The 22,326-nt window shown below is 36.2% G+C and overlaps 3 protein-coding genes across 4 annotated transcripts; 1 reads left to right on the top strand and 2 right to left on the bottom strand.

Annotated features, from left to right (window-relative positions):
- Positions 1-10,855: 10,855 nt before the first annotated feature.
- On the bottom strand, positions 10,856-12,670 carry LOC105784830 (MDIS1-interacting receptor like kinase 2). The gene is made up of 2 exons (XM_012610753.2): positions 11,479-12,670; positions 10,856-11,386 (listed from the first exon to the last, which is right to left on the bottom strand). The coding sequence occupies exons 1-2, from the start codon at positions 12,668-12,670 to the stop codon at positions 11,094-11,096; spliced, it is 1,485 nt and encodes a 494-aa protein (XP_012466207.2). The 3' UTR covers positions 10,856-11,093.
- Positions 12,671-12,972: 302 nt separating this feature from the next.
- LOC128041232 (MDIS1-interacting receptor like kinase 2-like) lies at positions 12,973-14,354 on the bottom strand. Its single transcript, XM_052630812.1, has one exon. It carries the CDS (start codon positions 14,281-14,283, stop codon positions 12,973-12,975), a length of 1,311 nt encoding a protein of 436 aa, XP_052486772.1. The 5' UTR covers positions 14,284-14,354.
- A 4,056-nt stretch (positions 14,355-18,410) lies between these two features.
- Positions 18,411-21,876, top strand: LOC105770060 (sugar transport protein 5). 2 transcript variants are annotated; one of them, XM_012591102.2, is made up of 4 exons: positions 18,411-18,790; positions 19,347-19,666; positions 20,350-21,070; positions 21,321-21,620. In XM_012591102.2, exons 1-4 carry the CDS (start codon positions 18,655-18,657, stop codon positions 21,473-21,475), a joined length of 1,332 nt encoding a protein of 443 aa, XP_012446556.1. In that variant the 5' UTR covers positions 18,411-18,654; the 3' UTR covers positions 21,476-21,620. The 2 variants fall into 2 exon arrangements, with proteins under 2 accessions (XP_012446556.1, XP_012446555.1); XM_012591101.2 differs by having other exon boundaries at positions 18,428-18,790; positions 20,350-20,979; positions 21,321-21,876.
- Positions 21,877-22,326: the final 450 nt, after the last annotated feature.

Here is a 22,326-nt window from a genome sequence, read left to right as displayed (position 1 = left end):
TTAGAAAATAATTAAAAATTTTACAGAAATAATTATGAGTTATAATTTATATTTCTAGATTCCTTAGTGAGTCTATTTTCAATATAAGCAAGCGGAAGCACCATATGAAGTCTGTACAATGAGATAATTGATTTTGAGTGAACAAAGACCAGAACCGTCGGAAGTGAAACAGGGGAGACTTTAACGAATAAACTGTACTAATTGGCTAACCCAAAAATTCTGGAAATTTTATGGTAAGAAGATATATGAGTTTAGTTTTAGGAAAAATTTATAGATCTAAATTTCAAGTTTTTTAACTCAAGTTATAATTAAATTAGTGACAGTTATGTAGGTGGACAGTTTTATTGTGAATAGTGAAATAAATTATTTTGATTTGTTTAAATATTCAGAAAATTTTTAATGTTCCCGGTTTGGAACCAAATTGTTTTCGTTGTATGTTTTAGGGTCTTGAGTGCTCTTTTTAGGGACGTATTGATTGAACGCGAGCGAATTAATTTTAAAAACAAATTTTTATGCTCCGAACTGGTAAGTTAAGTCAGGTAACGCCTCGTGCCTGACTCCGGCAAAGGTCTCGGGTAAGGGGTGTTACAAGAATTTTTAAAAATACATGTTACATTGAGTATAAAATGTTAGTAATTGTATTATGATGAATAACATGAACAAAGAAGTAGAATGAACACACTAAGGGTGAGTTAGGATGGGCGGTGTGTTTACCTGTGATTAGTGTAAAAACAGCGGTGGCGGTGAGATTAGATACTATAGCGTGAGACAAAAAGTAAGCTAAACGTACCGCACCGCACCGCACCCAATCACCCATCCAAACCCACCCTAAATCTTTACTAGTATTATTAGCTTACCTTTAATCAGTACATGAATAATATTTATACTTAACTAACTGCTATGACTAGCTACTATAACTAACTGCTACTAACCACTTACTAACAATATTCTAGCTTGTATAACAAATTAGTAATAGACTAACAGAATCTATACTCTAATAAAAATAATAATTTATTTAGAGTGTCGGTCACCGGGGCCCATCCGCACTCTATTGGCGAGTACCCCTTTGCTGGTAAAAACAATTATTTCCTGTGCCGGCACTCTTTTCACTTCTTTGATATACTAATTTCAAAGGGAAAATGACTTGCTTATAAAAGCCTGCATCATGATTTTTCTCTATACAAATTTCAAAGGAAAAGGTTAAACAGATGTTTTTGGGGTATTCTCGTTATCTTTATATATTACCTTGTTTCTCATAAAATTCTGTATCTGTATACTTATGTTTGTCCTTTGGTCTGATTGTGGCTTAAACAGAAAGTCGGAGCATGAAAAAGGTGATGTTAAGGCTGTTCAAGATTTATATGATGTTGTACGACATGATTTCCTTGCCATCTATTTGAGGTCAATCAAATATCTTAGTCTGCGCTTAGGTGTGGGATATATAATATGCTATGAAGCATGGACATAGCTTCTTCTCCTCATATCATTGTTGAATCAGTGTCTGGAATACAAAATGGACACTCATGGACACAACAAACAAATGGAAAACTGGACATGGTCTATGCACGCTTTGATATGGGAAAAATGCAGAATGGCATGGGATGATGGATTTTTTGCCTTTCTCCAAAAGTGAACCCTAATGCCCACAGCCCCGGAAGAAATTAATGGAACACCTCAATTAAGAAAATATAAAGAAGCATTGAGAACAAAGCCATCTTTTTTCTTGGGGGCCATACATCCATGCAGGTGAGACTATATAGTGATGTAAAGTTGGGGAGAAGAAGTGAAAAGAGATGAGCTGTTGTTTTGCTCAACCTGATGATTTCAGCTTCCACATTGTTTGGAAACAAGAGAATAATATTTGAAGGGGATGGAACTTGGGTTCTTTATTAGATGGCTTAAAATTTTATTGGATAATAACTTTTAAGTTTACAAGATTTTTAGGCCATTTTTTTTATAATACTAAGTACAATTATTAAAATTTCAAGTTCGCCCTTGGAGTAATAGCAAAAAAACTTCAATTAAAATGAAATCTTGATTGATGTCAAATCTTAAGATTGATCCTTGGACCCCCTCCCTTATCATGAAAAAACATACAGTTACCAAAGAAGTTTAAAATTTTAGGGCTTGTTGCATATATTCATTCAAAAGCAATAGAAGTACATAATATACATGCTTATATATATATTCGTAACCCAGCTGTGTTTTTGGAAATTGACGTGCCACATCATTGTATGTGCTTCCGAGATTTTACTTACTTTCTACCGTGTAAGTCTCTATTTTTTTACTGTGTGGGTGCCGTTCACCACAGTAGCATAAAAAACTGGGAAATTTACCAATAAAAGCCCTTTTTTTAAAAAAATTATCGAAATGGGCCCATTTTTAATTATTTACCGGAATGGTCCTTTTTCACGAAATCGCGTCCACGTCAGCACGAGTTGCTGATGTGGTAACAAATCGTGCCCTCAAGGACGCGATTTGCTGTCACGTCAGCAAATCACGCTGACGTGGACGCGATTTCCTGGCGCGTACCCTGACATCGCGTTGACGTGGACGCGATTTCGCGATTTTTCCCACGTTAGGTTTTTTTGGCTTTTAGGATTTAGGGTTCAGGCTTTTAAGGGTTTTTAGGTCCTAGAAGAAATAATTTCAAGTTGATGTTTCTGATAAAATAGTATAAAATCGCTTCTAGCAGAATGCTATTTGAGAAGAATTTGTGAAATCACGCCCTCGTGGACGTGCTTTTGCTACAGTAGGTCATGGAAGAAATAATTATTTTTTTGACGTTTCTGAGCAAATAGTATAAAATCGCTTCTAGCAGGATGTTATTTGAGAAGAATTTATGAAATCGCGGCCTCGTAGACGCGCTTTTGCTACAGTAGGTCATGTAAGAAATAATTATTTTTTGACGTTTCTGAGCAAATAATATAAAATCGCTTCTAGTAGGATGCTATTTGAGAAGAATTTGTGAAATTGCGCCCTTGTGGACGCGCTTTTGCTCTGAGAGCATGTTTTAATGAGGCTATAAATTAGGCAGAAAATGTTCTCAGAATGCATAAGTTACAACAAAAACAATTTAGAGAGGCTAAGAAGGTTAGAGTTTCAAATATGAGTGAACGTATTAGTGCTGTTATTTACTACGATGGTGAGGTTTGCCACACCGAGAATGGTGTTATTTTTTTGTCAGAGAATACGGTGCGACTGGTTTTTAACCAGAACATAGATTTGACAGAACTTCGTAAAAGGATTAGGCGTAAAATTTTCGGAACAACGCCAATGAAAGTTCTATCTATCACGTATCAATTTTGTTCTTCTGTTGATCCGGTAACATATGACTCGTTTGACATAAAAGGTGCTCGTAGCTTGGAGGCAATGGTGCAGACTCATCTTGCTAGTGGAGTACCTTATATTGAGTTATATGTACAATTTACATCGCCAACTGATGTACCAGCGACCGATGTTCGAGATGTATATACTACCCCTGGCCGACACTCAGTCAGCAGGTTACAAAATACGGAACAGCCCATGTCCGGTAGCGGTGTCGAATGCACATCCCCTACAAGACACTCTGTTGGTGGATGGGACATGTATGTCGGTGGCTCAATGTTTGATGCTGGAAATACGTACTAGGGAGCGGCATCAAGTTCTAGCGGGTGGCAATCTACATCCAATTGGGGACGTTATTAAATGCCCAGAAGAAGGGATGATGTACTCCTTACGACGTCAACTGGTGAGGGACCTCATACATTGCAGATGATTGTGGGTTAGAAGATGACTCCGATGTGGATCCACTTCGAGAGCCCGGGCCAGATGGTGCAGAAGTTGGCTTATTTTTTGAACCGGAGCCTATTCCAACATAAGCTGAAGATGCTGAAAGGAGTTCAGATGAGGAAGAAAATCCACGATTCAGAACATACTCACCTCCAGCCCACATACATAATGTCGATCTGTTTGCAGATTACGCATTAGAGTTTCCAGATCTACCACACCGGTTGCGTGATCGTACAAGTTCGGGGGTAGATTTCGGTGAACTTGAAGTTGGTAATCAGTTTACCAACAAGGATAGTTTTATTGGTGCTTTGAAACAACATAGCATCAAAAACGGTGTTAACTACCATGTCGTTAAATCAAAATATGATAAGTTTGAGGCGAAGTGTGCGGTGCAAGACGGTACATGTTCATGAAAAATCTACGCCTCGTTAAGGAAACTGACAGGGTTGTGGGAGATAAAAAAGTACAAAGGTCCACATACATGTGCTGCAGGTACAATATTGACTATATCTGAATAATACTTTTATTATGCAATGTTGCATTATTTAATGTACTCCCTTTGTAGGTGTTTCACAAGATCATCCCAAAATGGATTCAACTATGTTAGTTAGCTTGATACTGCCCACGATAAAAGCAGATCCTAGGACTTCAGTGCTGGTGTTAATTGCCAATATCCGTAGCCAAATAGGGTACACGCCCTCTTACCGCAAGGCTTGGATAGCTAAGCAAAAGGCGTTGGAGAAGATACATAGTGGGTGGGACGCCTCATATAATGAAATATGGCAGTGGTGTCAGGTGTTAGAGAGATACATCCCTGGTGCCATCACAGACCTTGAAACGGAACATGCGTACTACAACGGTCGATTGCTACGTGGATGCCAAGTGTTCAAACGCCTGTTTTAGACCTTTAAGCAATGCTGAGACGCATTTCCGTACTGCAAGCCGTTGGTACAAATTGACGGTACCTTCATGTTCGGTAGGTATACTTATCGGCTATTGCTTGCAGTGGCACAGGATGACGGTGGGAGAATTCTTCCAATTGTATTTGCAATAACACCGGGGGAGTCGTTTGATGACTGAGATTTTTTTCTCTCTAGGTTAAGGAGGCATGTGTGCCCCTAACCTGATATCTGTGTTATTTCAGATCGGGGCACCGGTATACTAGCTGTATTTGATCGAGATGGAAGCTTATGACAGCGCACACACCATAGATATTGCCTAAGACACGTTGCTTCGAACTACTACAGGTAATATCCATCTAAGAACGAACTACGACAAGTGACCAACATGGGTATTTAGTCTATATCTGTGTTATTTCATTTGTCAATTTGAATTAGTTTTATTGGTAAAAGTGGTATAAATTATTCGCTATGATCTTATATTGGCAGGGTATGAAATAAATAAAGATCGTTTTCACGAGATGTTGGCAATTTTACGATCCCAAAACGGAGAAGGGGCAGACTACCTTTGTAATATACGTTTCGAACAGTAGGCACAAGCATACGACGGCGGCCTACGATATGTCCATATGACGTCGAACCTGGCAGAATGCATAAATTCTGTTCTTAAAGGAACGCACCATCTACCGATAACATCGGTTGTGTGAAAGACATATTTTTGTTTGGCGGCGCTATTTCCAAAGCGAGCAGCAAGTTATGCAGGCCAGATACAGGGAGGCCATGTATGGTGTAGTAAGGTAGTACAAGAAATTAACAAGGCCAAGGCGAGGGCAAACACCATGCACACAGTGTGTCACGATTGAAACAATTTATGGTTTTGCGTAACAGAGTTTGACAGACCGCACCAAGGTGTTGTTGGCGGGAAATATCGTGTACACTTGCAAAATAGGACTTGTGACTGTGGGATGTTTGGTGCACTTCGTTATCCATGCGCTCATGTTATTGCAGCTTGTCAGAAACTCCGTCTGGATCCGATGAGTTATGTGGACGAAGTGTACAAATTAGAAAACATGTACAACGTATGGAGACACGTTTTCCCACCGGTCCCAGATGAACGTAAGTGGCCGCCCGTATCTCTTGCTCCTTTTAAGCTGTTACTGGACAGAGAATTACGTCGCAAACCAAAGGGTCGACCTTACTCGAGTAGAATACGTAACAATATAGATATCTGAGAAACAGCCAGTCAAACGAAGTTGTGCAGATGGTGTAGGAATCCAGGCCATACAAGTCGATCATGCCCTAATCGCAATAGTTGAATGTAATTGTAAAAAAATTAAGTTTGTGAAATTATTAATTGATAAATTGTATTAAGTCAAAAAATTGTATTAATGGTTAGTAAAATTATCAAATTATATAAAATTATTAATTGTTAGTACCGGTCAAAACATTTTTCAAAATATAACATTATGTGAATGTAAAATTATTAAGTCAAAAATTGTATTAATGGTTAGTAAAATTACCAAATTATGTAAAATTATTAATTGTTAGTACCGGTCAAAACATTTTTCCAAATCTAACATTACGTGAATGTAACAATGTTAACTTAGTTTAGGTTTTAATTAAATTAGGTTAGGTTTTTAATTAAATTAGGTTAAGGTTAGAGTTTTTAAGTTAAGGGTTTAGGGTTTTAATTAAATTAGGTTAAGGTTAAGGTTAGGGTTTTAATTAATTTAGGTTAGGTTAAGGTCTTTAATTAAATTAGGTTAGGGTTAGGATTTTTAATTAAATTAGGTTAGGTTAGGGTTTTAATTTAATTAGGTTAGGTTAGGGTTTGTAATTAAATTAGGTTAAGGGTAGGGTTTTTAATTAAATTAGGTTAGAGTTAGGTTTTTAATTAAATTAGGTTAGGGTAGGGTTTTAATTAAATTAGGTTAGGTTAAGGTTTTAATTAAATTAGGTTAGGTTAGGGTTTGTAATTAAATTAGGTTAGGTTAGGGTTTTTAATTAAATTAGGTTAGGTTAAGGTTTTAATTAAATTAGGTTAGGTTAGGGTTTGTAATTAAATTAGGTTAGGGGTAGAGTTTTTAATTAATTTAGGTTAGGGTTAGGGTTTTTAATTAAATTAGGTTAGGCGTAAGGTTTTTCATTAATTTAGGTTAGGGTTAGGGTTTGTAATTAAATTAGGTTAGGGTTTTTAAAGTTAAGGTTTAGGGTTTTTAATTAAATTAGGTTAGGGTTTTTAAGTTAAGGTTTTGGGTTTTTAATTAAATTAGGTTAGGGTTAGGGTTTTTATTACATCAAATAAACTTCTATTTTATTACATCAAATACGGAAATCAATGTCTATGCTCGGGGGATTCAGTGCCACATGGCGGCGATTATTTGATTCACGCTATTGGATTCCTCATTTTCTAGCTTCCATGGCGGTTGTTGTTCTCGGTGGGGATTCGGTTCTTCCGGTTCGGCATCTGGTTGTCGGACTTGGGACGATGATCCACCTTCAAAGAATAGTGTATGTGGAGGTGTTTGCATCAGGAACGGCAACGGTATTTGAAACCTATATGCTGATGGGGATTGGTAAAAAGGAGAGCTCCCCGACGGCCCCCATTGCGATCCCTTGTGCGCCACTAGCCTATACATCGGCGGTCCGCTCGGCATAATAAGAAATGGAGCTGAACTGGGCATTTGGCTCCAACCTGCCATAGGACTCGGAAAAGGATACATATAAGGGTTAGGGTATATATAAGGGCTAGGAAACGCACCTGGCATCATCTGAAAAGGCGGTTGCGTGGGTATCATCGGTTGAACTAACTGCGTCGGGTGATCGCGTCGGTTTCTCGTTGGGCTGGTGATTGCATGGCCGCTGATGATGAGCCGGGTGAATGTCTGGGCCTCGTTAAGGGGCTGCCTTCGTCGTCTTGTCGTCTTGGATTTAAAGGCCCGCGTCTTTCCCTTTCGACACGTATTTGCCGCTGCCTCTCCTCTGGCGTCAGTAAATACGGCTTGCCATGGATCCTAAGCCATGGCATGTATTCTGGAATGCACGATAACTCCGGAACGATGATTGGTTCCCGAGTAGGTAGATATTTATACCGATCTTCCCACATTTCCATGTACCCAGACCAGTATCTCGTCCAATCCGTATTCAATTGCCGAAGGTCGACTTTGTGTTGATCGTCAAACACCTCAGGATCCACCGGAATTGGTTGTCTACATCCAAACTGTCGTAACACTCTGTCTGTCTGGTGCGGCTCCACGGTTGCGTAGTTGACCAACATGACTTTCACGTGCCAAGCTTGTGGATTTTGTAAAAACTCTTCCGGGATTACTGCCCGAATTGCCGGATCCTCGTATGGTGTCCATTGAAACTATATGAAATGATAGAAATATTAGTTATATACATAATACTAAATACTAAATACAAAATATCAATTGACTAGTGAATGTATAGAAATATCTATTTGCAATAATACTTACATCTGCTTCCGACCGTTGGTCCAATAGAAGCCGTATATCTTCAAGAGAGGACGGTAATCGAGCATAACTTGCTGGATGGTTCCACCTAATTAAATAAAATTTTAGCATACTTTTATTTTTAAAAATCTACATAATAATTGTAAAATGTAATATAAAATTTACCTCGTTATGAGTGGGAATGTATATGGGTGGTTCACTCGAGGACGTAAAAATGGAAAGCGAAACCGTGCCCATGACTGCAGTAGTTACAGGCAACCTCCGATGTTTGCTCTCCTCGGTCGCGTCGCCCTGCATATCTCCCGATATAATATTGCTAAGACGGCAGATCCCCAACTCAATTCACCGGCTGCTCTAAAATCAACGAGTTTTAGCAGCCATCTTAGATGTACACGGCTCCGTGACGTGTCGGGCATCAGATAACCTCCAATTAATTGAAGAATGTATGCCTGAGCATATCGGATTCTTTCAATTTCGGTTGAATCTTCATCCGGATCAGGGAATGTGTCACGTAACCAGCCCATCTGGACCTTACCTCCCTCCATTTTCTCTGGAATAGCGCCCAAAAGCTCGTAGCACACCGCCTCCCAATTGCTAGATTGGGCAGACCCGATGACTGGGTGCCCATCCACCGGCAATCCCAACTGCAGACTAACATCTTCTAGAGTGATAGTGCACTCTCCACATGGAAGATAAAATGTGTGCGTCTCGGGTCTCCACCTCTCGATCAACGACCGATCGGGTTTGGGTCCAACTTGCATCCCAAACCTACCATCGCCACGTGCCAAAAACCTGCTTCCCGCAGGTAATTCTCTATCAACGGTGATGGAGGAGCATGCATATTCCGGATATTACATTCCAATACCCGATCTACAGACTTTTATAACAAATAACAAATTAATAATTATCTAAAAATGCATAAATAAAAAATTCTTAAATAATATTTAAAAATTAAATTTAACACTTACCATTTTCATTTGTTCCACTGATATGTGATGCCTATCAAGACGAGTCAATGATCCGGCCATTGATGAAATCGTACAAATTTTTACGATTTATAAAAATATAAAAAATTTTTAAAATTATTTTTAAAAAGGAAATTGAGAGGAAATTGAAATTAAATATGGATTTGAGAGAATTTTGGAAGGAAATTGAGAGAATTTTGGAAGGAAATTGAGAGTAATTGAGAGGAAATATGAGAGAGGATTTGTTTGTGAAAAATAAAAAAGGGTTGGGAGTATTTATGGTTTTTTTTTTGACCGTTGGGGGGGGAACGGTCAAATTTTTGACCGTTAGTCGTTTCACGCTGCTGGAATGAAATTGCGCCCACGTTAAGCGAAGTTGTCGACGTGGACGCGATTTTCGACGCTGCACTCGACATCGCTACGACGTGGACGCGATTTCGCGAAAAAATGACCATTCCGGTAAATAATTAAATAATGGGCCCATTTCGATAATTTTTGAAAAAAAAGTGCTTTTATTGGTAAATTTTTGAAAAAAGGACCATTCCGGTAAATTTTTTTTTTGAAAAAGGTGTATCAATCACTTGGTACACGGTACCTTCAATTTTATTTTTATGCCTAGTATAACATGTATTTTTAAAAATATGGATATATATATATATATATATAAGTGTCAGCTATTGCATTGTTGACATAAAAAAAAGTATTTTAACCGTTTTTTCAATTATTAAGTAATTTTTTAGGAATTGCAGACATGGGTACGAACTATGAAAGTGTCATAACCCAGAGGCACTGACAAGTCATTCTCGTAAATACTTTTGAATTTGAATTATTCTTATAAACATTTAATTATTTTGGATCAGTTTGGTAAAATAGCCAAATATATTTGTTAGATATTAGATTAACCAATTCTATTTTGACTTTCTTTTAACTAAACTAATTAGCGATTTTAGAATTTTTCATTAAGTCTTTTAAATTATTTAAAAAATTTAATTGAGTCCCTTTAAAATCTCGTTAAGTGTTTATTTTTTAAAGTTTTGATTAAATCTTTTAGACATTCTCATTAAATCCTTTAATTCTTTTTAAAATTATAATTAAGCCCAAATCTTAACACCAATATCTACAGTGAAGACGAATATCATTTGAAGACTTGAAGATAAAAATTCTACCAACACACATCATCACACAAATTCTACCAACTCAATTATTATATACAAAAAAAGAATTACTATGACTGTTGAAAATTTCAATTATAAAAGTCAATAGCATTTGCAAAAGCCCCTCGATCATTAAACCAAAACAATTTCAAACTAAAGGCAGCCTGATTAAAACCAGAAAATTTGAACCAACCATATATTTTTGTCTCTGAGAGCCAATCATTGAGCAGCAGCTTCTACAAGGAAATGGAGAGTAAAGTCGGCAATATAAGTACTGTGGATGGTGGTTGGATTGAAAGTCAAAGTCGTCATTGATAACCAAGAAAACTTGCTATGATATAACTAACATAACAATTTAATTTATCATGTCTGAAGTTATAAGTTGATTACAATATTTTGTATAGCATATGATGTTTAATATTTTGTATAGCATCGATGGCTTAGGGGCAAATATTACACAGTATTTTGTATTACTCTCCTTCAATGGTGTTTCTTGATCAACTTGGTATTGATGCTATTAGTGTTATGTCACCAAGAGCTATGTTTGTTTAATTTATGTATTTCCTCTTCTATTAAGAAGAAAAAGATAGAAGTTGTAAAATGAAGTCTTTCTTATTTCTTGAAAAGAAGTTACATTACGGTGTCTATTTGCTTGCAAATCACTTTAAACGGGAATATGATACATAAAAACCTGGGAATACTATTCTTACAAATCTACTTGCATATCTGGAATGACACAGCAATAAAATATTCAAACTTCAGAGTAACAGCTGACAAACATCATACGTTCTGGTCTGCAATTCAATGCAATGACCCATGGGAGGAAATGGTTCAGCTGGCTAACAACTGAGAAATAGCGTACATGGTTGGTCTAGAATGTGGATTTTCAGCTAAGCACATAAAAGCTATCTCCATCACTGATTCCAGTTTGTCTTGAACGTCTGTTGATGGAGGTAAAGGCCTTTGATCCAAGACATCTTTTACCAGAAGCCGCATTTCAAGAGATGAAGATGGTAGTGTGGAGATCAAGTCACCAGGATGTGCTCCCATGATAACTTCCATAGTCAACACTCCGAAACTATAAACGTCACATTTCTCACTAACCTTCATTGTGTAGGCAAGTTCTGAAAAGGAAAAATTGTTAAAAAAGAAATAGTCGATTGCAGAATGATGATCCACCTTTTATGCAACAAAAGATTTCTATGAACTAAATTACCTGGTGCGACATATCCATATGTTCCAGCAAGATTGGTCCAATTAGATGAGTCTGGATTGAGAAGTTTAGCCGTGCCAAAATCCGAAACATGAGCTTCAAATTCCGCATCAAGCAAAACATTGTTGCTTGACAAGTCTCGATGAACAATCGGTGGCGAGCAATCATTGTGCAAGTAAGACAAGGCATTAGCAACACCTTTTATAATATTCACCCTTTTTTCCCAATCCAATTCTCTTCCTGCTTCTTCATTGCTTAGATTTGTAGCCAAACTACCCTTTTCAAGGTATTTGTAAACCAAGAATGATTGTTCGGCAGACCAACAAAACCCATAGAACTTTACGATATTTCGATGCCGTATCTCTATGCACGCCATTACTTCATTTTGGAATTCTTTTGCAGCTCTAACTTCATCAGCACGCAGTGGATGGACTTTCTTCACAGCTACAATATCACCGGATGATAGCTCTACCCTGTATACATTTCCGTATCCTCCCTTTCCAATGCAGCAACTAGAATCGAAGTTGTTTGTTGCACTTATGATCTCAGAGTACAACAATTTTCCATCAAAGGACGATATTGAAAAGAGGCTTGCACTGATCAAGCTGCTTTCACTTTCTTCATCTGCATGTTTTCCCCGACTTTTGAAGCTGAAATACAAAGCCAGAATAACAATTAAAAGGATAGAAGCTCCTAACAGAGGAAACATGATTGCGTAGAGTAACGTGTGGTGGCCGTTTTTAGAAAGCTTGCAAGGTTTCAACCCACTAATATTGCCACACAAACCCTTGTTTCCTTCTAGTGCTTGTATTGGAGCATTTTGAAATGCCGGAATATCAGGAATTGGACCCTGCAACTCATTATGCGCAATGTTAACATGGACCAAGCCTCGGAGTTCATCGAAAATGGTGATGCTGCCGGAGAGGTTATTGTAAGAGAGGTTCAACGTTGACAAGCTCTGCAAAGATTGAAATTGTGTTGGAATATCCCCAGAAAGCACGTTATGACTCAGATCTAATTCATTCACTTGAACTAACTTGCCTATCTGAGGTGGAATTCCTAGGCTGAAATTGTTACTACTCAAATTCAAGTAGTGCAATTTCAACATATCCCCTATAGTCTCGGGGATGGACTGACTCAATCTGTTTGCCGACAAATCAAGATACTCGAGTTGGGAAAAAGATCCAACTTCCATTCGTATACCACCAGAGAGTTGATTCCCTGACAAAATAAGCCTTGTTAAAGATGTCAATTTTGTCAGTTCCTTTGGAATCTCCCCCACTAAATGATTTGAAGAAAGATCAAGAGCCTGAAGCTGAGCTGAGTTTCCAAGCTCAGGTGGTATTCTGCCAGTGATGTTGTTCCGGGCAATCTGTAGGCTGCTCAAATTATTGCACGACGCCCACTGAGGTGAAATTTCACCATAAAAGTCATTGTCACTAAGGCTTATAAAATTCAAGCTTGAATAGACTCCGAAATCTTCTGATATGTTTCCAGTCAGTCTATTTCTTTCCAGGCGCACTCTTTTAGGCTGCTGCAGTTTTTCAAGTCTTTGGGTATTGGTCCTCTGAAATGGTTGTCATTGGCTATGAAATATTCCAGTGTTCCACCTCTGCAAATGTTTTGCGGCAGCTGCCCAGTGAACTGGTTTCCATCGAGTTCCAACATCCACATTTTCATGAGGTTTCCTATTTCTTGAGGTATGGGACCGGAAAGTTGGTTGTCTCGGAGGAACAAAGTTTCCAAGTTGCTCAAATTAGCAAATGAAGATGGAATAGAACCATTGAGTTGGTTTTGACTCACCTCTAGGAAAACCAATAATTTCAAGTTCCCTAACTCTTCAGGAATGGGGCCAAAAAGTTTATTTTCATACAGTTGGAGAATGGTCAGATCAGTCAAGTTTCCGAGTGAGGGTGGGATGAAACCTGATAGATTGTTTTTAAAAAGTGCTAATTCATTCAGCGATTCCATATGCCCAAATTCAGAAGGGATGGATCCTGAAAGACTGTTAGTGGACAAGTGGAGCAATCTCAAGTGTTTTAGTTTTCCAAAAGTGGAAGGGATGGAACCTGCGAGTTGGTTGTTGTCAATGTAAAGTTCCTGCAAGCTGCTGAGATTTCCTATTTCTGAAGGGATGTTACCAGAAAGGGAATTATTTAACATATACAAGTAGGTCAGGTTGGCCAAGTTAACCAAAGAGGAAGGGATGGAACCATTTAAATAGTTGTTCTGCAAGGCAAGCTCTTCGAGGGACTTTAGCTGACCTATTTCCTCAGGAATGGAGCTATTCAATAGGTTCTGAACAAGGTGAAGGGTCCTGAGATGAATAAGCTGACCAATTTGAGGTGGGATTTTACCAGACAACTGATTATATGACAAATCAAGGTAAGTGAGATTAGAGAGCTGATTGATTTGAGGTGGGATCGTGCCGAAAAGTCCATTGATGCTAAGGTCCAATTCTTCAAGATTAGGCAAAGATGAGAATGGAAATCCATGCAATGTACCTTTTACGCCATAGCTCGTAAGATTGATTCTGTAAACGCTGTCGCCTTTGCAATGGACCCCAAACCAACTGCATGGACTTGCTTCTGCATTTCGAGGCGAGATAGTCCAGGAAGGCAAAACAGAGCGGTTTGTGAGGGATTGAAGGTTGACTTTCCAATCGAGGAGTGCAAGTGATTCTGCAGTAGAATTAGACTGAGCATGAGATAAACAAGCATGCAACGTAACAACCAGGAGAAGCAAGGAAGCAAGCCAGACTACTCTCTTCATCATCAAAATATTATTGATGTCTGTAAGTATGTTCATCTGCAATTTGGATATACCTTAAGATTTATAAACTTCAGCATTTGAGTGGAATTTTCCATGATTGGTATTTGTTTTTCCGTAGGAAAGTTGAATTTCACTATTTCAGTACCCATCCACCTTTAAATATAAAATAATAAGAGAAAGACTTGGAAAAGTCTCCTCCACTTTTTGGGTCTTCCATTGTCAAGTTGGACAAATTTTATAAGTTAGAAATTTTCTTGCCTAACACTAACGTGAAAGACTTGGAAAAGTCTCCTCCACTTTTTGGGTCTTCCATTGTCAAGTTGGACAAATTTTATAAGTTAGAAATTTTCTTGCCTAACACTAACGTTATACTATCTTCTGTGGGCCTTTGCCCTTAGTTTCTTTTGGAGGCCTTATCTAAAAAGCCACTATGGTTTTGTACTTGTTTAAGGGCAGGCCATTTGAACCAAAATTTCCTAAATTCGAAAATTGATAATAGTAAATAAAATTATAAATATTAAAATGAAATATTTTTTAGTATGTATGTTTTTAATAATAAATTGAACCATTAATTAATCCGAATTAATTTTATTAAAAATTGAAAAAAGCATTGTAATATGATTAACATATGAACAAATTTAGCCATCGGACTGAATTATTGATAGAAGAGATTTGGTAGAAAGAAAACTTAAATTGAGGTTAATTATTTTAAAAATGGGTTAGATTTGAATAAAATATTTTATTTTTAAAAATATTATCATGAATAGTAATTTTGAATAATAATAATAATAATACAAAGACATGACATATAGTACAAATGATAAATAAATAATTACAAATTATGCACAAATGTCATGTTTGCAAAATAATCTCAAAAAAAATGGTAAATTGACAATAACTGTAACATTGAAATAATTCAAAAGCAAACTAGAAATGTATAAGCTTGATCAAATTGTTGAAAATTAAATCCTAACCTCGCTATCATCAAATCAATATGACGATAAACACAAATCAAACAAGAAAAATTGTCAAAGGCCCCAAAAGACTCACAGTATCATAAATTAATCTGGATAAAAAATTCAGACTAAAATTAATTAATTAAATGCCTAGGATTTTCAATTTTTCACCATAAATGTTTTATCTTCTAGGGCCCAAAAATATTTTCAACTTTTATTGTATTACATTTTATAATTTTTTTAAAAAGGGATCCAATTCATTGTTTCGCACCTCAAAAATGTCAAAAACAGGCTTGAGTCATATATGTCAAAGAAAATAGAACTGACAAACCAAAAACTATGACCATAATAACGTGGACTAAATTAAAAACAAGATAAAATTATAGAAAAATGAAAAAAAACCATGACCAGCCCAAAGATCAACATCATCATTGACAAAGTAATGATTTAGTTTGAAAAAATTGAGCAATTAAGATTTTATGGAAAAAAGTGGAAATAAAAAGATACACATATTCATAAAAAAATATTTCTTTAAAGATTTTAATATTAAAATTGTAAAAACTGAACGTCGATAATGGTAATACAGAAAAATTGTAAAGCAAAAAAAAAGGACGAAAAAAAACACACAGATTTTACGTAAAAATCTTTTCCAGTAAAAACCATGGACAGAGGAGAAGCAAATGCACTAATGTTGAAATTCAAATTAATATAAAAGGAGTTTAATAAGTTGAAAAATTTTATTCTAATCAATGTCAAATAGAAGGAGGGAAGTTATATATGAATTTTACTTGCACAGTCAATATCAAATAGAAGTGTACTTCTAAACGAATTCTACTTATGCAGCCTATACCGTACCGTGGGAGCTGTAGGTGCAACCTCAATTTAGGAATTTACCCTCTGGTAGCCCTTATAGATCCTCCTATTTTACCACTGTATTTTATTTCTTTAATAGAAATTTAAGTCACACAATTCTAACAAAAATATACTTAAAATATTTTAAATATTTTAGTACATTAAAGTCTCTGGTAGACAAAAATATCAACGCCTTTTAATATTAAAACGGAAAAAAGCGAATATGGAAGTCAGAATTCAACCCCTGGACCCATGATAATTAATTGGAAAAAAAAATTCTATTCTATTCCTAAAAATCAAAAGACCTCCCTAGCTTCTCTTTTTCGTCTTTACTGCTAACTAATCAACTTCTTCAAGATAAAACTTAATCTTAGCTAAACTATTTTACAAATAATATTAAAATAAAATGATCCTAAAAAAAGTGTTGTAGGTTATTGTTATTCTCCTATGATTCCATATTTTTACTTGTTCTCAACATCTTGGACTTGCACTACATTTTCATAAATAAATAAAATGAGCCATAAACACCAAAATTAGTAGCATATAAATATGTCGATTTGGCACAATATCAAGCATGAGAAATATACTTTTGTAATTATACAAGAATCTTTTTTTTGGGATTTTGATAAATTAAAATATTATATATGAAGATAAATGAAAAATATTTAAAATAAATACATAAAGCAAATTTTTTTATTATGTATTAATTTCCATGTCATCTTAATTAAATTATGTTAAAAAATGAATTTAAATATGTGGCAGAAAAGAAATTGGATTACTAATTTGGACAAAAAATAACTTAAGTACCAATTTAGAAATTAAAAGCAAGTTTAGATACTAAACTATATAATTTCCCTTTCATTTATTCTTTTATTGGATGACCCGCTATAAGCCGGGCTCATGGGACGCTGACCGTAGGGGAACTAGAATTTCTCCAGTTTTCTCTCTTTCCTAAACTTTATTTCCCTCCTCCTCTTTTGTTTCCATCTTCCTTGTATTTTCTCTCTGGTCAACCACTAACATCACTGTATCTCATCACGTTTTCTAGCTGGCATAATGTGCCAAACAGAAGTAAAATGAAATTTTAAAAATTCCACCAGCATATTTTAATGGTTAAATAAATAAATAAAGTAAGATAGTCTGTATGGTTTAATGGTTGGACAAATTTTGGATTTTGTATTAACTGCTAAATTCAATTATTTTGCATGCCCTTTTACCTATGACCTATGAGCATAATCCCATGTGCCACTTCCCATTCGTCTCAAGAGAAGTAGGAGAAGATTGATATATGTATATTCATTCCACTTACGAATTCATGTTGCTTATTTGTTTTTTTCTTGAATTAATAATGTTGCTTAATCGGAGAAGGGAAGATATTGGTATTTCACGTGGGCTAAGCCAACAATTGCTGATTCATTTCATGCTCTTTGCATGGTTGTTGGAGATTTGTCTTCTGCTTGACGTGGCTCTGCCTCGGTCCTTTTACAACCTATTGCACACTAACAAATCAGAGGTCCCTTTGACATTGAGACTTGCCCCACAGTACCTAACACCCCGCGCTATCGTTGTTGGGTGTACGAACGAGTCCCGGCCAAGTTGCTCTAGTTAAAGCAATCAAACAAGTTATTGTTAGAAATATAAAAATAACAGAGGAGAAACTTTTATAATGCTTTTAGGATACATTAAAATCGCTAGTTCTTAGGTTACAAAAATTCAAAGTTGAGGTATTGAATTGCAAGTTTTTTTTTAAATAAATCTGCAAAAGTAATTTAATTTTAGGATAAATAATAATTTAATCACATGTTTAGACAAGCATTGGAAATAGGCTCTGCAATTTAGTATTATTTTTAAGAAGTATTTTTGGGACAAAATACATTTGAGTATGCTTTTGAGCTTTTCAAAAACTTTGCAAAAGTAATTTTTTAGCCAAAAGTAAAAGCATAAAATTTGAACTTTTGCTCCAAAGTACTTTTTGATCCAAAGTACCTTTGAGAAACAGTACTAAACTAAACTCAAATGGATATTAAAAAAGAAAAAAAGAAAAAGGTATAACTAAATTCAAAATATGAAGAAAATCATTGGTCCTCTTTACCATTCTTGATAAGGATTCTTTCCCTTAATCAAAATCATATAATTAAAAGTGAGATTAAGGTTATACCCATGTCAAATTTATTAATTTTAAATTATTTTATGTAATAATATTTTAATAATTTAATAATGATATAATTATATAAATTATTTACATATGATTTAAAATTTTGATCATCATGAGGCGTTGCTTGGAATGATTATATGAAAATATGACGGTTATCCATTTTGTATTGATTGGCATTAATTTTTTTTTCTTAAATATTAAATGCCAAGGTTCTCTGACTAAAAATGTTAAGGTTCGTTGACAGATTGAAAGGTAGGTATATCAGATCCAAAACAAAATTAGGATAAAGTCAATCTGGAAGCAAAATAAATTCATAGCTCTTACGGCTTCAGCAACACCCACTAATTTTCAGTATATAAAGTAGAGTGATCTCGTCTTTGTCACGACAAGGTGGTCAGGAGAGCAAAACTGATCCTCCTCGGACACTGACAAATAGCACCAGAAATGGCTGTTGGAGGTTTTGGCGGCGTCGATGGACCTGTCAGCAGCTTCAATGGCAAGATCACAGCTTCGGTGGTGATCACCTGCATTGTTGCTGCTTCAAGCGGCCTCATATTTGGTTATGACATTGGAATTTCAGGTAATTGTTTTTTTATCCAGCTTTCGTAATAATTTCAGGTACAGAGTAAGGTAGGAAGAAGAAGAATGAAAAAAAAATTTACACTGTTTTCGTCTTCGAATTAAATTTTCATCTTCCATGATTGTAAAACAGAGGAGTACATGTAATTAATTGTGTTTTTCGCTGCATCCATGAGATTCTTTCACATGTTTTTTAGTTTGTCAATTAGCTTGAGAGACGTTTCATTACAGAAATGGAACAAATTTAATGCTATGTGAGCATAAATGGAGTAGTATTTTTATATTTAATTTCATTCTCCGTTAAAATTCAAAGCAGCTAAACCGAAAAAATGAATTGAAAACAGATAAAGAATTCGAAGCTGTTCTTCAAGTGTCTAAAGTCGATACACTCGAATTACAGAAAGGAAAAAAGGGGTTTAGTTCAAACTATGTTAAATTTACTCTAAAGGTCTCAAATGGAATTTAGGATGGGTAAATTTGTACCAAAAACCTTGAAAGTTGAATCAGCTGAAACTGAAAGTGAAACTTCCCTGATATTGTTGGCTAAATAATTGCAGGAGGTGTGACAACTATGCAACCATTTCTCCAGAAATTTTTCCCATCAGTTTTAAGAAAAGCAGCAGAGGCTAAAACCAACATCTATTGCGTGTATGATAGCCAAGTTTTAACATCCTTTACTTCTTCACTGTACATTGCTGGTTTAGCTGCCTCACTGGTTGCTAGCCGCCTCACTGCGGCAATTGGTCGACGAAACACAATGGTCTTAGGTGGTCTCACCTTCCTTGCTGGTGCTGCCATCAATGGCGGCGCTGCTAACATTGCCATGCTTATCTTCGGCCGTATCTTGCTTGGATTTGGGGTTGGTTTTACCAATCAGGTAACTAGCTTGGTCCTATTTCTTTTTTTGGAAAGGATTGTAGCCTTGTAGGAAATAGTTGTATTTTTTTTTTTTTGGTTTACATTAGGGAATAGTTGTATTGGCCAACCTCATTCAAATTTTGTCACTTAATCATATTCGTAAAAAATACAATAATTCTTTAAAATATTTCCCTTAATATTGTAGTTAATATATTTATCCAATTAGCTATTTTTAAGAACACATCAACATTATTACATTGTAGATATGATCTACTTCTTCAGTGTTTCTTTCCATGGTTAACAAACGAATAATTTTAAGATTTGAGGATCCTAATTTAGACATGCCAGCTGGATATCAATTTGATCACAAAATTCCCCCCCCCCCCCAAAAAAAATCATAAAATTAAAATCTAGAGGTAATTTCTGGTTTAAGTATCATGTGAAAGTCAACTCTGAGCACGTGTAATAGTAAATGCACTAACAAAGTTTATTCAGCTTTCTAGCAAAATTAACATTAAATTTTGGTTAAACAATTCGGTATATCCCTGTGCTATACGTTTATGAGCAAATCATCCCATTACTATAAAAGTTTAACAGTTTAGTCTCTATAATTTAATTTTGAAGTTTCAACATTAATTTGGTCTTAGGAGGGATCACCTAGTTCTTATAACCTTGAAATTTTGTTGTAAACTTTGAATTAAGGCAACTCCTGTATACCTCTCGGAAGTGGCACCACCAAGATGGCGTGGAGCTTTCAACACAGGCTTCCAATTCTTCATAGGCATTGGCGTGGTGGCAGCCAACTGCATAAACTACGGTACTGCTAAACGAAGTTGGGGGTGGCGCCTCTCTCTTGGCCTGGCCGTAGTGCCCGCTGCCATCATGACTATAGGCGCCCTCTTGATTTCAGACACTCCCAGCAGCCTAATAGAACGAGGCAAAGTGGAGCAAGCCCGACATTCTCTTCGAAAAGTCCGAGGGAAAGATTGTGATGTGGAAGCTGAGCTGGCTGAGTTAAAAAAGGCCAGTGATGTAGCCAATGAAGCAAAGAGAGAGCCCTTTGTTACCATATTTGAGAGGCAATATCGGCCTCACCTGGTTATGTCAATTGCAATACCATTTTTTCAACAGCTTACGGGGATTAACATCATTGCATTCTATGCACCAGTTCTATTCCAATCAGTTGGCTTTGGAAATGATTCAGCATTGATAGCGGCTATCATATTGGGGTTAGTTAATCTTGCATCAATCCTTGTGTCCACCGGTGTAGTTGATCGGTTTGGTCGCAGGTTTTTGTTCTTGGAAGGTGGAATTCAAATGTTTGTCTGTCAGGTATGCTTTTGCTCTTGTTATTTTCCAATCAGGAGATCGTATACTCATTGCCAGGGGCGCACCAAGGAGAGGCAGGGCCTTGGCCCCCAGGGTAAATGGAAAAATTTTCTTTTAAGCCCTTTCCAATTCACTGTTGGTCCTTTAAAAAAATAATTCAATTTAAACCTTTTTAATTTTGACCACTCAAAATTTTAAAGTTTTATCTCCCTCAAAATTTCTGGTTTAGTTCCAAAGCGAATGCTTTAAAGGAAAACTAAAAGCACCCAACCACCCATGAATTTTCTTTATCGATGTCCATTGAAGCAATTTCTAAATCAATGTTGGTTGGGAAAATTGTGAAGGTAGGGGTGGCAGTTCTGCTAGCAGTTACAACAGGGGTTTCAGGCACAAAGGAAATCAGCAAAGGCTACGCCATACTGGTACTGGTTCTAATGTGCATCTACGCAGCTGGGTTTGGTTGGTCTTGGGGTCCTCTCAGTTGGCTCATTCCAAGTGAAATATTCCCCATTAAAATCCGGTCCACGGGCCAAAGCATCAGCGTTGCTGTCAACTTCGCCACCACCTTCGTGCTTTCCCAAACCTTCTTGACCATGCTCTGCCACTTCAAATATGGCACCTTCTTGTTCTACGCTGCTTGGATCGCGTCCATGACCATTTTCGTTGCCCTCTTCTTGCCCGAAACCAAAGGCATTCCCCTCGACTCCATGAATTCTGTTTGGGAGAAGCACTGGTATTGGCGACGCTTTGTTTCTGGTTAATAACTTAATGCCCACATTTTCCCATTGTTTCTTCGTTTTTACTTACCACATTGGATTAACGCGTACTTAATGTAGTAGCTGTTATAAAAAATAATAAAAAAAAAGAACAAGAAGAAGTAGTAGCTGTTATTTTCCTTTATATCTTTTAAAATATAATATAGGATGGATTTGCAGATTTAATTTGTATGATAATATAATTTTGTGAGTGTGCAAATTATATTCGAATGATATAAAAATATGACATAAAAATAAATAATATATAATATCATCTAAACTAACTTCTTTAACATGACAACTACAACACATGAACTATTTTAAATGTTTTTATTTCGGTACACCTAAACACGTATGCATGCATGCATTTGAATTAATATCAAATGATATTTATAATTAGTCTCATCATCAATCAACGAGAAACATGTGAATTGCTTCCTCTCAATTAATCTGCCATTGCCGCTCGATGTTGATGCCTTAGATTGCTAACACTTCAATTTTTTTTCTTCCTTCATGCAAACGATGGGTACCAGAGGAAATTATGAGACATGTACTTGGTTTCAGAAATGTTTCATGCCCATGTTCGAATAATCCG

This window comes from Gossypium raimondii, chromosome 5 (assembly GCF_025698545.1).
Source record: "Gossypium raimondii isolate GPD5lz chromosome 5, ASM2569854v1, whole genome shotgun sequence".
Lineage (NCBI taxonomy): Eukaryota > Viridiplantae > Streptophyta > Magnoliopsida > Malvales > Malvaceae > Gossypium > Gossypium raimondii.
Note: the sequence above shows the minus strand (reverse complement) of the source record. Positions and strands in the feature narration are given on the sequence as shown.